Here is a 16,685-nt window from a genome sequence, read left to right on the forward strand (position 1 = left end):
ATGTCTCTAAGAGGTATGATAATTCACAAGTTAACGAGATGATAGCTCAGGCGTGACTTTTTGTGTGGCGTGTGAGTGGGATGAGATGGATGTAAGGGAAACACCGGTTCTGTTTCCTAAATAGAAAATGGAAATCAGTCTAGAGCAGCTAAATTATATGCACTGTTTAAATTATACCTTCTGCCATTCCGTTCATACCAGTCATCCCTCTTTTCCTTTAGATATGCGGAAGAAATAAACCAACAGATCTTGAGAGCCTAAATTATATACACTGCTTAAATTATACCTTTTGCCATTTCATTCATACCAGCCATCCTTCCTTTCCTTTAGATATGAGGAAGAAATAAACAAACGCACTGGGATGGAATTCACCTTCATGACACTCAAAAAGGTAAAGTAGACCCAAAACTCTTCAGTTTCACATCCATGCAGTGGTAATGCTGGTCCCCAGCCCTATACCCACCTCCCTCGATGACAGCGGCATCACTGGCAGGTTTACATAAAATCTGTTATGGAAGAGAGAGAAAACTTTTAAAGGCTTTTCCATTTTGGGGGGTTGGGCCACTTCTTTTGTTTAAACCAGGAACCCCAAGAATTGTCCCTTGATGAGATTGTCTGCTTTAGAATGGACACAGACAGGCATGAGAGAGAGACAAAGAGGGAGAAAAATGTAAATAGTGTGGTTAGACCTGACTAAGTTGTGTCTGCCTGAAAATATTATAGGTCCATTTGGACCACTAGGAATAAATGAAAAACAAACAAAGTGCTTATTTAAACCAAAAGGGTTGAAGTTCAAAAAGGTGTCAACCATCTCTTTTTTAATATAATATATATGCTGAAAAAAATATTACTGAAATGAATAAAGTGAAAGAAGGGTTGAAAATTTAGTTCTCAAAATTAGACATTTTGGCTTTTTAATTTTCAAAATTGATTTGCACTTTCTAATCCAACTTGTTAGTTTTGTCAATGTCCTGGCTGCAATAACATCTTTATGCGCCCCCTCGCCCAGCTTGTCCGGAGTTTTGGGCTGGGTTGCCATCAGTATGCTGATGACACCCAACTCTATCTGTTGATGGACGGCCACCCGGACTCGGCCCCAGACACACTGATCAGATGCTTGGAGGCTGTGGCTGGATGGTTACGTGGGAGCCGGTTGAAGTTAAATCCTTCGAAGACAGAGGTCCTCTGGCTGGGACGGGACGACATGGGACTGAGGGGGCAACTCCCATCTCTTGCGGGGGTGCAATTAGTGCCAGCACCGTTCGTGAAGAGTTTGGGTGTAATCTTCGATACCTCCCTCTCCATGGAGGCGCAGATTGCAGCTATAACAAAGGCGGCATTTTTTCATCTCCGCCAAGCTAAGCAGTTGGCTCCTTACCTCTCTCGCCCTGACCTAGCCACTGTGATCCACGCGACGGTCACCTCCAGACTGGATTATTGTAACTCGCTCTACATGGGGCTGCCCTTGAGACTGACCCAGAAACTCCAGCGGGTGCAGAATGCCGCAGCGAGACTCCTTACGGGGTCTTCGCTTAGAGATCACATTCATCCGGTGCTATACCAGCTGCACTGGCTCCCGGTGGAGTACAGGATCAGGTTTAAGGTGCTGGTTTTAACCTTCAAAGCCCTATACGGCCTAGGGCCCTCGTACCTACGGGACTGCCTCTCCTGGTATGCCCCACAGAGGAACTTACGGTCTTCAAATAAAAACACCTTGAAGGTCCCAGGCCACAGAGAGGTTAGGCTGGCCTCAACTAGAGCCAGGGCTTTTTCGGCTGCGGCTCCAACCTGGTGGAACGCTCTGTCACAAGAGACAAGGGCCCTGCAGGACTTGACATCTTTCCGCAGGGCCTGCAAGACAGAGCTGTTCCACCTGGCCTTTGGTCAGGGCGCAGCCTGACTCCCTCCTTTGGCAATCTTTACAAAACTTTAGTTTATGGTTGCCATCAATTTTGATTTTAATTAATTTTTATAATGTTTTATAATGTTGTACTGTTTTAGTGTTGTTAGCCGCCTGGAGCCCGGCTTCGGCTGGGGAGGGCGGGATATAAATAAAATTTATTATTATTATTATTACAGGACAAGCGAAACTTGGACTGCAATAATTGTCAAATCCTTACAGCATTTGTTATTTCTAGATACTGCTGTAAATGAATCATGATTTTGGGCAGCAGCCATATTATTGTATCGAATAATTTTGGCCTCTGACCTTGATTATAATTATTCTTCTGAAAAGGAGGTTTTAAAAACATTGGAACCAAGACAACCTGTAATTGCTCATTGTCATCTGGCAGTCAGACAAGCATGTCTGGGACAAACCTGTATGATTATAAGAAACTTGTTCAAGATTTCCATGATGTTTTAAGTGCAAACAGAAATTTCCAGCCTTTCCTGTTCTTAAGGCATAACGACGCTCTTGTGTTACTTCTAAGTTGCCTCACTCCACCTCTTGACGGACAGCCTTGAATGTTCATTGAAGGTGATTGCTATGGGGACCTTTAAGTACGAAACAAAGCTGGGCGTCAAAAAATATTCCCTGTGATATACTGCTGCTGCTATGAATTACGAATTCCTTTTACATGTGTTCATCCTGCATTGAAACCAGCTTGCAACTACCTTTCTGTTTACTCTGCTGGTGCCATTCAACAGCCTAATTTTTTTCTTCTAATTCAAAGAGTAATTTGTGGACCAGCCCACCTTCCTTCCTTTTGTGATCCACCTAATTTCCAACAGAACGAAGAGTTATATGCAACAATGTCATACCATTTGGGCAATGACTTCTCCTTGTGCAACAAAAATTTTCCTCCCTCTCCCCCCCATCCCTCCCAAATCTGTTTATGGGGTTCCCCCTAACCAGAGGCACCATCTTTGCAAGTTGATTGAGGGGTCTGATCGACATCCTGATGTCACATGTGCAATGTCCTGAGGGCCGGGGGCAGAGCCGAACGTCCTCTGAACATTGAGGGGGTCTGGTCTCATCAAAAATACATTTGGGGGGGGACTGCCTTAGCCCCTAGGAGTTGGTGTAAAGGTTAAGGTGAAGGGACCCCTGACCATTAGGTCCAGTTGCGGACGACTCTGGGGTTGTGATGCTCATCTCGCTTTACTGGCCGAGGGAGCCTGCGTTTGTCCACAGTTTTTCCGGGTCATGTGGCCAGCATGCCTAAGGTGCTTCTGGCAAAACAAGAGCAGCACACAGAAACACCGTTTACCTTCCCACCGGAGCGGTACCTATTTATCTACTTGCACTTTGACGTGCTTTCAAACTGCTAGGTTGGCAGGAGCAGGGACCAGCAACGGGAGCTCACCCACATCGCAGGGATTCGAACTGCCAACCTTCTGATCGGCACGTCCTAGGCTCTGTGGTTTAGACCACAGCTCCACCTGCGTCCCAGAAGTTGGTGTGCATGCCCCTAACCCTCCAGAGCAAATGGCAGCATAAGGAAAAGGAGAGGGAAGGGAAGTTTGTTGCAGATGCCCTTGTACAAATGGAACAACTTTGTTTGATGCAACCCTAAAGGAGTGATAAAATCTTACATATATTTTGGGACATGGAGCGAAAAGGGAAGTGTATAACCCAAACCTAAATGAGAGCAGGTACACATACCAGAACACCCTCAATCTGTGATTTTGGTTTCCAAACAGGAAATTTGGAGTTCCTCTAAAGTAGGGATATGGAACCTGTGGCCCTCTGGATGCCGTTGGACTCCAACTCCCATCAGCCCCATTCAACATGGTTAATGATCAGGGATGATGGGGATTGTGGTCCATCAGCATCTGGGTGGCCTCCTCAAAAGCTTCCGAAAAGTTTTCCAACAAGGAGGAGGTGGAAGAGGAAAAGCAAACCTGGAAAGTAGATTGTACACATGTTGTAATCTTCCATGTGCAGCTTCAGAAGAAGGCTGGGTGAGTTTTGGACGCAGCTCAAACGTGGCAGCAGTGAGACTGTATATGCTTGCCATCACCTTATACAAATTGAGCATGCCCCATAATAATATGTACTGCCTGGAGATGCAGTAGTAAATGTGTTAGAGGGTTCATTAACAAAGAAGTCAACATGGAAAGTGTTCCTGAAAAGCAGGAGGTTTTTTTAAAAACCACTGATCTTTGGCATGGATGCATGTTTTTAAGCAGCTTGCATTTTGTAACGGCACATATGGATGTAGGAGTATCAGTGTATGATTATTCAATCCCTGTGGGACTGAATGGGGAAGGTCAGAGTTATGGTGGGAATGTTTAGAGAGCATCTAAGCATTGGTCAAGGGACGCGGGTGGCACTGTGGGTTAAACCACAGAGCCTAGGACTTGCCAATCAGAAGGTCGGCGGTTCGAATCCCCGTGACGGGGTGAGCTCCCGTTGCTCAGTCCCTGCTCCTGCCCACCTAGCAGTTCGAAAGCATGTCAAAGTGCAAGTAGATAAATAGGGACCGCTCCGGCGGGAAGGTAAACGGTGTTTCCGTGTGCTGCTCTGGTTCACCAGAAGCAGCTTAGTCATGCTGGCCACATGACCCGGAAAAACTGTCTGCGGACAAACGCCAGCTCCCTCGGCCTATAGAGCGAGATGAGCACGCAACCCCAGAGTCGGTCACGACTGGACCTAATGGTCAGGGGTCCCTTTACCTTTAAGCATTGGTCAGCAGAGGGTACTTCTCCCCCTCCCCAACAATATGTTGCGGCACTCTTAACTTTTGGTCAGAAGTTCCAACTCAAATGAAAAAGCACAAACTCTTCTTCTCTTGCTGTTCTACACAGGATCTGGACAACGGCTTCCTGCACAAAACTGAACTTGAAGCGAAACTGAGTGGACTTCTTGCTGTAGCAGAGTTGATGAAAAATATCTATGAACAGGTAAGAGGAAGCATGAAAGAGCACGGTGGGCTTCAGGTGTGTTTTGCTTGCGTAAAGATTGGACTGTTGGTCAATGGTGAATTTCCAGAGAGAATTCAGTTTTCTGTATGTTCCTAATTCAGTGAAGGTTCTCCTTAGTGCTTGTTCAGTTCTTAAGCAAAACACAGAGACACCTGTGGGTTACAGCTCATTCTCCATACAAAATCAGTGCAAAGCGAACAATGCTGCCACATCATAATTGGTGGGAACCATGCAATTTGATCTTACAACAACACTGTCTGAGGCATCAGAGCACACCAAGTGACACTTTCTCAGCCAAGGCTGATCCCTTAAGAACAGCCTTGCAAGACAAGGCAAACTCTTTTTTGAAAACAACAACAGCACAGTAGCTTCAATGATGGCCAGAGACAAATTAGGAAGACAACTGCAAATTATATATTTTTTAAAAAAATAATAATCGGGGTTTATTTACTTTGACAAAACACATAGAGCATGTAGCTGTGACATGTGCCCACCCTTCCAAAACATATTACACCAGTTACGACCCAAGCTGAGAAGCAAGACCTCTAATCTCCCCCAGGCACAGGATCTGCAACCAGGGTGCAATGACAGCCCTACTTGTTTGAGACACAAACATCTTCAGCTGCTTCAGGAAGGAATTCCCCAGCAGCACTCACTCTCCTGCCCACATCGCCCTCATTGCATTTGGCCTAGATACATAATCAGACGGTGACTTTTCCTTAGGAATTCAAGATATGCTATCCGCAAGGAGAGTCTGCTGAACTGCTTGGCTCAATCTAGCATGACAGTTCCTCTCTGTTGTGGAGACTGGCCCGGCCTTGCCAGTTGCTTTGGAAAGCCCATTCTGTTGAGGACAATCTTTCTCACTCTCATTTGTAAACCCATTTCTGTTTTGCTCTTGGAATCCTGCTCCAATACCTCTTTCTTAAACCAAGCTTTTCTGCAATCATTCCGACCTCATCTACCTCCTTCTACCTGTGCCAGATATAGCGCCTTTGCCCTGCCCTCTATTAAAATGTAGGCTCACTTCAAGTCACTTGACCTTCCCTGCTTTGTCTGATGCCAAATAAATTAAGGAAGAGGTGTTTCAAAGCTTTCCTGAGCTTTATCATGCACATTGAGGTTTAGAACTCCCATTTATTGCTCCCATTTCACAGACAGTGCTCCAGCGATCAGCATAAAATGACTATAAGGTTATTACATTAATGGAGTGGCCTGTTAATTAAAGTAGAGCTAGTTTGTCACCATGTCTCCTTTGCTTCCATTTTTCTTGTGCATTGGTTGCTTCGGCCAGAAGGTAGAGACCGTAATGGTTGCTAGGACTGGCAGAGATTACCATATTTTTCGCTCCATAAGGCGCACCTGACCATAAAACACACCTAGTTTTTAGAGGGGGAATGCAAGAAAAAAAATATTCTTTAAAGGGAGCACTGAGCAGAGCCTGGGATGCATACAGCGTGTGTGTGTGCATACAGCCGCATGGAGCGTGTGTGTGGCGCTTGCAGGCTTTTCCCCAAGGACGGAGAAGGGCAGCCCATCACCTCCTCGGGGAAAAGCTCCCAAGAGCTGCACACACACTCCACATGGCTCGTGAAAGGGAGCGCGGCTCTTGGGGGATTTTCCGGGAGGTGGGGGAAGGGACAGAGCACGGCTAAGCCAGAAGCTAGAACAGCAAGAGGGAGCACTGCACAGCAATCCCTCTTGCTGTTCTGGCTTCTGGGATAGCTGTGCAAGCCTGCATTCGCTCCATAAGACGCACACACATTTCCCCTTTTTTAGGAGGGAAAAGGTGCGTCTTATAGAGCAAAAAATACGGTACTTTTTGTAGGCTCTTTCCATGGATGTGTTATATCTTCCTGTGCCTCTGGTCCTTTTCCTCCCTACTTTGTATTTCACAAGCAGTCTTGGTAGGCAGAGAGCCTGCAGAAGTTTCCATTTACAAATGCAAATGTCACCAGCAGTAAGAGATCATAACTGTAGCAGTGGATTCCCCTACTCGCTGCCCTCCTGCTTATCCCTCAAATTGCACCACACACATTTTAGCACCCTCAGATCCTCAGCTTCAGGATGCTTCACTTATTTCAAGCAGGTTACTAGACCTTAAAGTTACTGAAGTAAGTTTGAAAATGTGTGGGCGGTGTCTAGGACAAAAATTCAGAAGACAAAGTAGAGGCTGAATAGGATTTCCGGTGTCCAAGACACATAGCTGAATATTTTGGATAAACACTGGGAGAGACAAATGGCTATCAGAAGCAATATGTGAACAGACATGTGCACAGTTGTCTGACCTGCTTCATTCATAACTGCTGTGAGATCTACAGAGGGAGGGTGGCATACAAATTTAGTAAATAATTATGCCCAGCTTTAAATAGCACTGAAATCTAGACATTTTAAACGCAAACAGCCTCACCTCTGTGCTGCGTGAACAGATGATATGTCAGAGTTATAGCCAAGCCTAGATTGTAGTAGTGTTAGGAGTAGGAATGTACGGATGTGTCTAGGGCCGGATTTAGGTTTGATGAGGCCCTAAGCTACTGAAGGTAATGGGTCCTTTTTTTATGCCCAGCTGTCCTTTGTCAACAACAAATTGTCGCTGTTTTTTGTGTTGAATGTATGCTATATGGTAATTTATGGACCTAATAGGTTTATAAAGCCATTTGCACATAACAAAATATGTATTTTATCAAAGTAATTGATATAGAAATGAGCAAACCAATGATATTTTAGGGAGCAGGCTAGCAGACGGGGCCCATTACTTACATCATAGGAGTCTACACAACACAAAACACCACTGCTATATGTGGGTTTTATTTTATTTGTTTTTTATCTTATATTTTGGAAATGTACATCCAGGTGTGTGTTTTTTTTTAATTTTTTGGGGGGGCCACCAAGAGAGTGAGGCCCTACACCAGTGGCGGAGCTTCATGCTTTGGCACCGGGGGGCGGAGAGCAGATGGGGGCGCGGCTGGCGTGTGTCCCAAGGCATGGCGCGCCGCCCAAAGGGGCGCGGCGCCCAGCATGGGCGGGGGGCAGCTGCTATGGCACCCCACTGGGATCACACTGCCGGGGGTGGTACGCTCCTCCCCACTCCTCTTCCTCCGCAAGTGCCCTAAGCTATAGCTTGTTTAGCTTATACATAAATCCAGCACTGGGTGTGTCTCAATCCACGTTCCTCTATTATTTTCCATTGCACGGCTATTGGTTAATTTTGCACAAGCCTTTCTTCTGTTTCTCTGTCCGACATTATGGAAATAACTTTTCTAAACATATCATAGCACTTGAGGTGGGAGAGAAGTTCCATTCAGTTCATTCTATAGGCAAATCTACCAAATTTGCACTTCCCAGACCAATATGCAAATCGATGGCCTGTGGTGAAATTTTTCCTAGGGGAACAGTTATGGCCAGAGGCGCCAGCTTGTGAAGGTGATGGTGGGGTAACGTCACATAGAATCATAGAATCATAGAATCATAGAGTTGGAAGAGACCACAAGGGCCATCAAGTCCAACCCCCTGCCAAGCAGGAAACACCATCAGAGCACTCCTGACATATGGTTGTCAAGCCTCTGCTTAAAGACCTCCAAAGAAGGAGACTCCACCACACTCCTTGGCAGCAAATTCCACTGTCAAACAGCTCTTACTGTCAGGAAGTTCTTCCTAATGTTTAGGTGGAATCTTCTTTCTTGTAGTTTGGAGCCATTGCTCCGTGTCCGCTTCTCTGGAGCAGCAGAAAACAACCTTTCTCCCTCCTCTATGTGACATCCTTTTATATATTTGAACATGGCTATCATATCACCCCTTAACCTCCTCTTCTCCAGGCTAAACATGCCCAGCTCCCTTAGCCGTTCCTCATAAGGCATCGTTTCCAGGCCTTTGACCATTTTGGTTGCCCTCCTCTGGACACGTTCCAGTTTGTCATGTGTGAGCTTCTTGGGCTTTGGGAAGAAGGCACCAGGGGAACATTTAGGGCTCTAGCGTAGTTCCCCTAGTCCACTGACCACACCCCACTGATGCAAACCAAAATACAGCTATCTTTCAGCATTTGCAGTTATCCAAATTTTGTGATGCAGTTATCTAACCAAACATTGTCTTACATATATATATATATATATATATATATATATATATATGTATTAGGGAAAATTGTGTCAAGGTGGCATTGTTTGTGCTTACAGTATCTAGATTGAAGATTCTGGGCCATGAAAAACAGGGTATGAATGAAAAGGGTCAAGCAAATGTAGTTGTTTAACATTTTGTTGAGTAGCCAGTCATTTTAATTATTGTTTTAATGGGGTTTAAAGATACATTGCCTTGATGTTTTATCAGAGGGTGGTGTATTAATACTTCTATAAATAAAAATCTGCACACATGTCTATCTGGTTTGCTCATATATGTTTATATATTGTGTTCTGATAGACATTTGCCCCACCCAATCTTTAAATAGAACCTTCAGCTACGTGTCTTGAAAACTGGATATTCTGTTCAGCCTTCACTTTGTCAGAGTTCATGAATTTACAGAGGGGGAGCCCTGTTGGTCTTTAGCAGCAAATTCAACTACCTTAAAAATAAAATTAATGAAGTGGCTAACGGCTCATCACAAAGCCATCTGCCTGGCTCCGCCTTCTGCCATGACTCTGCCTCTTCGCCCCTCCCCAAAGTTGCCAGCCTTAATTGCTATAGAGTTAACATATCCTGGCTGTTGCCATTCTTCTGTGAATGCTTCAGAACTGTGCACACATACTTCTCTCTGCATCTATACCTCTAGGCTTTAGTTCCTTTTAAAATGAGGGTGTAAAGGTAAAGGGACCCCTGACCATTAGGTCCAGTCATGGCTGACTCTGGGGTTGCGACGCTCATCTCGCTTTATTGGCCGAGGGAGCCGGCGTACAGCTTCTGGGTCATGTGGCCAACATGACTAAGCTGCTTCTGGCGAACCAGAGCAGTGCACGGAAATGCCGTTTACCTTCCCGCCAGAGTGGTACCTATTGATCTACCTGCACTTTGGCATGCTTTCGAACTGCTAGGTTGGCAGGAGCAGGGACCGAGCAATGGGAGCTCACCCCATGGCGGGGATTCAAACCGCCAACCTTCTGATTGGCAAGTCCTAGGCTCTATGGTTTAATCCACAGTGCCACCCGCGTGCAAAAATTCTTGTTTACTTTACTCAGGAAATAGGTATATGTGGAAGAGACAGTAATTTGAGAACTCTGCTTGGTGGCAAGTAGTTTTTTGCTACAGGTGGGCAAACCATGGATTCCAGCCTCTGCCTTTGTTCCTTCCCAGTGAGGCAAGAGTCAGGGCAAGCAAAACTGCAACCCTCCATGTGGAAACAGTTTTAAACTTCCCATAAAAGTGAGGAAAAACCAAAGGGCTGAGACTGGTGGAGTGAATCCATTTGCCCAATGGAGATTGGCTGTCACAAACCAAGGTTGTTTGGAGACAGGCATAGGTTGGAGGAGGAGGAGGAGGAAGCTGGACAAAAACACCCAAAGTGTTCTGGCTTCAGAATCCTTCAAGTTAGATCTTGCCTGCCCTTCAGCCACGCAGGCATGTGTGTGTGGTTTGCTAGCTGGGATTATGATGCCTTTGAGAGTTACTGAGCTGAATCCCATCTTTATTAGGTGCAGTCTGGGCACCCTTCCTCTGTATCATGACAGCATCAGTCATCCTGTGGGTATGTGCCAGAGGTCAGGGAGCTGCTACATGAGAGAGAGAGAGAGAGAGAGAGAGAGAGAGAGAGAGAGAGAGAGAGAAGGAAGGAAGGAAGGAAGGAAGGAAGGAAGGAAGGAAGGAAGGTTGGTTTTGGATCTAGGTGGAAATAGGGAATAGCTCATGGGCAGAGCTCATATTTTCATGCAAAAGGTCTTGGGTTCATTTCCAGATGGGATGTTAGGATTTCACCCCTCCCTACGCTGCGGTTATAGGATTGTTGGATCACATGTCTGTATGTAATGCATTTCAGCTGCTGATTGTTTGAGCTATATAAGCAGAAAGGGAGATAGGCTGTTAGCTCCCTACCTCCCACTGTTCTCTCACAGTGATGTTTTGTTTCAGCGTTCTCTCCAAGGAAGAGAGAGAAAGAGGAGCCATGTTTATTTTATACCGTTTGTACTGTTAGGTTTGATTTCATTACACTAAATAAGGATTAGATGTTACACCTCAAGGCTAGCGCTTCTATTTTGGACTCTGCCAGTCATGTGCTGATGTCCCAGGAGGGTATGGGTCACATCAGCGTGACGGGAGACCAGAGTGAAGAATCCCGGGTGACACTGCATTGGGAAAAGGCACAAGGCCTCAGCGTTATCTCCCAACAGGAAACACCCCTTCTTGACACCCCAGTGTGCTGATGTTGGTTAGCATAGACATTTCTGAGCAAGATGGACCAATGGGGGTGGTATGATACTAACCTGCCTTGTAGAGTTGTTGTAGGGATTACTGAGGTGTAGGGACATATTTTCCACCTTACACCATCTTCCCCACTGTGGTAAGATGTATCATATTTCTGTTTAAATTATAGTCATTATTTCTAATAATAATAATAATAAATTTTATTTATATCCCGCCCTCCCCAGCCAAAGCTGGGCTCAGGGCGGCTAACAACAATCAAATAATCCAACATTCTAAAAACATTTCATTATAAAAATTAATTAAAATCAAATTGATGGCAACCGTTAAGCAAAATTCTGTGCAGATTGCCAGAGGAGGGAGTCAGGCTGCGCCCTGACCAAAGGCCTGGTGGAACAGCTCTGTCTTGCAGGCCCTGCAGAAAGATGTCAAATCCCGCAGGGCCCTAGTCTCTTGTGACAGAGCGTTCCACCAGATTGGAGCCGCAGCCGAGAAAGCCCTGGCTCTAGTTGAGGCCAGCCTAACCTCTCTGTGGCCTGGGACCTTCAGGGTGTTTTTATTTGCAGACCGTAAGTTCCTCTGTGGGACATACCAGGAGAGGCGGTCCCGTAGGTACGAGGGTCCTAGGCCGTATAAGGCTTTAAAGGTTAAAACCAGCAACTTAAACCTGATCCTATACTCCACCGGGAGCCAGTGCAGCTGGTATAGCACCGGGGGAATGTGATCTCACAGCGAAGACCCCATAAGGAGTCTCGCCATGGCATTCTGCACCCGCTGGAGTTTCTGGGTCAGTCTCAAGGGCAGCCCCATGTAGAGCGAGTTACAATAATCCAGTCTGGAGGTGGATTATTGCTTCTGCACATATAATGTGTGTGTGCACATTTTATGCAAAAGTGTGACCTCCTTTGCCCTCTCTCTGGGCATTGCGCTAAGGTTATCTTATGCTAAGATAATGTCGGTGAAAAGTTTTGAATAAGTGATACGTAATGTTAACTGATATTATATCCATGCACAGCTGAGCTTCCAGTCCTTTGTTGCGAGTGGTAATTACATGACCTTGCATATGCATGGCAACAACTCAAGCCCGGTCTTCTTTCTGCTGTACCTAGGAACTTGAAGAGGTGATGTCACAAATCAAGGACATCTCTGTCGTGGTGGGAATTGATAACAACCGATACAACCCTGACCCTCACCGGATCGTGGAGGATGTGAGAGCTCAGTATGAAGACCTGGCTATCAGGAGCTGGGAAGAATTAGAGGCACTCACACGAAGCAAGGTACACACCTGCTTGCCAATGAGAACTGCCCCCAAGCCCTTGATGGTGACACCAGTCCTAATGGAAAGACACAGCAAAGGTGGAGGGCTTAAAATGCCAGAGCTGCTCAAAGAGATAATGCAGAAATGGATGGGTGAAGAACTTGATATGAACCAACCTGATCTGCACCTCCCAGACTAATGTCTGGAGATGGGATAGTCTACTAATACATACATATCTGTTGTAGACCAGAGAGTGGGGGATTTTGGTCTAATTCCCACAGAATGATTATCTGTTCTGAAATATTAATCCACAGAGGAGTTTGCTGGATGCTTTACAGCTGGCCTGACTATATTTCTCCCAATAGTTCTCTCTTCGTAAAACATACATATATAGTATGTTTCTTAAAAGCCTGGAAAAGTAGCATGAATTTAGGCTGTGTTGAATCACAACCCGAATAGACCATGGACAGGGCTATTCTTTTAGTATATGCAATTAGGAAAATGACAGCTGCTTGATTTCCACCATGGCACTGCATAGCTTGCAAAAATATACAGACAGGACAAGTAGCAACAACAGATAAATGGAAAGGGGTAGACCTGATTCGTCCTTGGTGGGCAGAATTGATTGTCATCTCCCAGTGATGGGAAGGAAGTAAAGAGACCTCAGGAATTTGGCATTAATGGCAATACCCAGATCAAGCATGCTGAAGCAGCAAGGAAAGGGGAAGAAAATAAGGATGAATAATGGGAAAGGGGATGTACAAGAAGAAAACAGATTTATCATTCAGTTGGGAAGGATTAGATGCTGCCACTTTGGTCAAAAGGGTAATTCTATATGTGTGTGCTAATCCCCAGGGCTCAAGAGTTCTTAGAAAGGAAGGAAGTTTTACACAGAAAGTCCCAGCGGTAATGAGTACAATCATTGTTGCAGGTTTTCTCAGAAAGGTGTCATGTTTATGGCCCCTCCATTCCTTGATCCTCTTACTTGGTGCCCATGCGTTGCTTTGTTAAGAGGAGGGTAATATATTTTCATTTTCTCCTCCAGCTGAATGAAAGAGAAGTGCTGTCTGCTAAGTATGGTGACCATCTCCTTCAAGACCGGAGGGTGATTGCTGAGTTGAACATACAGATCCAGAAAATGAGGTCCTGCATTGTGTCCTTGAAAAGCCAAGTAAGATGTGGCTGTTGGGAGGTGGGAAAACAAGAATGAGAGGGGGGAAACTCAAGACATATGCCAAATCAAGATTTCACATAGATGTTGTACACACACACAATATAAAAGTGCATGCTTTTTGCTATTCTAATATTATATTCTAATTAGGTGTATATATGGCTGTAGCACTGTGGGTTAAACCACAGAGCCTAGGACTTGCTGATCAGAAGGTCGGCAGTTCGAATCCCCGTGACGGGGTGAGCTCCCGTTGCTCAGTCCCTGCTCCTGCCAACCTAGCAATTAATCAAAGTGCAAGTAGATAAATAGGTACCGCTCCGGCGGGAAGGTAAATGGCATTTCCGTGCGCTGCTCTGGTTCGCCAGAAGTGGCTTAGTCATGCTGGCCACATGACCCGGAAGCTGTACGCTGGCTCCCTCGGCCAATAAAGCGAGATGAGCGCCGCAACCCCAGAGTCGGTCACGACTGGACCTAATGATCAGGGGTCCCTTTACCTTTACCTATGGCTGCAGTGCTTGACCTGTCCACATTCATGATGAAATTAATGCAATAGGAACAGTTGAATGTTACAGCAACTATGAAGAAAGACAGCAGGCAAAACAGGGGTGTCGTCTTGGCGGTATTCATCCTAGAGGGGCCATAGCTTAGAGCACATCTTTTACATACAGAATGTCCCTGGTTCAATCCAAGGTTTCTCAAAAACTGAGCCAAGGATGAGGAATTGTGATCTTCCTGGTGTTGTTGGCCAAGAACTCCTACCGTCCCTTGACGGCTAGGGCTGATGGGAGTTGAAATCCAACAGTGTCTGGATTCTCTGGCTTAAACATTATTCCCCATTCCTGGCCTTAACTAACTTATACACTACACCAGGACTGGCCTGCCCCTGAGGTAGACCAAGGCAGTTCCCATGGGTTATGGAATCCAAAGGGGAGGCAGCCCTGCAGGCATCTCACCTACCTCTACCACTGCCAGAGAAGCAAGGAGAAGCACTGGTGGTCCTTGCAAGATCTCACTGCTACGTCTCCGAAGGTGGGGGACACCTTCAGCTCCCACTGCCACAAGGGGAAGCAGCTGTGGCTTCCAGGTTCCAGCAAGATATTGTGGGCTTCTTGCGAGATCTTGATGAAAGCTACAGCTGTGTGACCCCAGGAAGTGAAGCTTTGGTGGGAGAGGGGATAGTGGCAATTGTGTTTCACCTTCCTGGTTGCCTCAGGTGGTGAAACAGGACGGGGCACCCCTGCACTACAGGAATGTGGGGATTTTGTCTCATAGGACAGGGAAAGTGTGTGGTGTGGAGGAACATTAGTAACATTAGTTACAATAGGATCAAAGGACAGCATTTTGCCTGCTATGTTTTGTTAACCTACTTCGCATATCTGATTTATTGTAAGCAGGCTCTTCCTGAGGATCCATTTATTCGGCATTCTGATCTGCATGCACAAAGTTTACACAGTGGTTAGACTATATTCGGTCTTTATTAAGCATTCTTTCTAATTAGTTTGCAGGGCAATTACACGCTTATGAGGATTCACCCTGCATTTGCCTTAATTTTCTTGTTTACACTTCTTCCTGTGAGTCATTCCTTCACCTCACACATTTCAATGCATCTCTCCATTGCTTTCCAGCCTTATTAAACTCTGAAGTTTTTCCAAAGTGGGTTCGTTGTGACAGGGTGACAGAGACCTTTAATCCACTTTAAATGCTTAAACCCAAAGTTCTGGTTTGCACTTGAAGCCCTCCTGCAAAATACTGGCAGTCTGGAGGGACCCAGAGCCTGACAAATTTGTTATTGTTAATAAATGAAATTATATATGGGTGTCTCCAGACTGCCTCTCTATTGCTGGAGGGATTCAAGTGCATACTTGAAATTTAGGTTTGTGCAATTAAGGTAGATTCAAGCGCTCTGTCACCCTGGTGCAACAAATTCACTGAAAACAACCAGGAATGATTTTGCCATTAGGAAAGCAGCAGGAGAAATACATTGAAAAGTGTGGTATGAATGCATCATTAACAGGATGGCATGCAAACAAACCTTCACACAAATGAGGATGAATGCTCAATAAAGTCTAGCTATAGTCTAACCTCCACAGAAGCTCTGAGCAAGCAAACCAGGATGAATGCTGAATGAACAGTTTATCTGGAACTCAATATTGTTGCTTTTCCAGCATGGTTTGGGAGTGGTTGTTCTCAAATTTCACAGCATGATTTGTTACTGACAGAATGCTTCAAGTGGTAGAGCAGACTGGTAAGTCCATCTCTTCCCACCCTCCTCGATCTCTCCATCACTCTCATGGGAAGTGTTGTAACTTCAGACCCTAGTCTTGCAAGGGACCTAACATCCCCCGGGAGTGCCCATCTCCAGAGAGAACATACCTGTGAGTGACCCATTCAGCATTTCACTTGGTCAAATAGAAGGCAGTGAGCAAGAGGAGAGCATGGAGAACTCCCAAGCCATGTGCCCTCATTCATCACCTTCCATGTTGCCTTCTGTTCATTCTAGTGCCTGCGTCTCGAGGAAAACATCAAAGAGGTTGGAGCGCAAGGTGAATCTGCACTCAATGATGCCAAAGCCAAACTGGCTAAGTTGGAGGAGGCTCTTCACAATGCCAGGCAGGACCTGGCTCAGCTTGTCAAGGAGTATCAAGAGCTGATGAATATCAAGCTGGCCCTGGACATAGAGATTCTTACCTACCGGAAGCTGATGGAAGGGGAAGAAATCAGGTGTGTAAACTGATTGGAAGCCACTATGTGTGTCATTTGAACAGAGGCCAGAGCTGAAAATCATTTCTGTTCAAAATTCTCCTCTGGGAACTTTGAGACTGAATGTCCTGCAGATAGTATTTGTATATTCAGCTGTTTGACATCTTATGACATTTCAGGCTTGATGTTTTTCAAGAAGGGAAACAATCAAGAAATGTCTACAGCTGTACTCCCGGGAAAGTGCAGGAAGGTTCTGCGCTTTCCTTGACCTGGAGTTTTTGCCTAGGGATGGCATTCAGAGTTGGCCCATTGAAATGAAAAAAGCATGACTAAGTTCATTCCCTT

At 45.6% G+C, this 16,685-nt stretch overlaps 1 protein-coding gene across 2 annotated transcripts in view; it reads left to right on the forward strand.

The window, feature by feature from the left end:
* The window catches only part of KRT80 (keratin 80), a 49,984-nt gene that overhangs the window by 25,696 nt on the left and 7,603 nt on the right, over positions 1–16,685 (forward strand). For both annotated transcript variants that reach the window (XM_079966647.1, XM_079966646.1), the window contains exons 3-7: positions 331–391; positions 4,753–4,848; positions 12,321–12,488; positions 13,515–13,640; positions 16,141–16,361. In XM_079966647.1, the coding sequence (XP_079822773.1) occupies positions 331–391; positions 4,753–4,848; positions 12,321–12,488; positions 13,515–13,640; positions 16,141–16,361 (672 nt within the window). The remainder of the gene's footprint in view (positions 1–330; positions 392–4,752; positions 4,849–12,320; positions 12,489–13,514; positions 13,641–16,140; positions 16,362–16,685) is intronic.

This window comes from Podarcis cretensis (assembly GCF_951804945.1).
Source record: "Podarcis cretensis genome assembly, chromosome: 2".
NCBI lineage: Eukaryota > Metazoa > Chordata > Lepidosauria > Squamata > Lacertidae > Podarcis > Podarcis cretensis.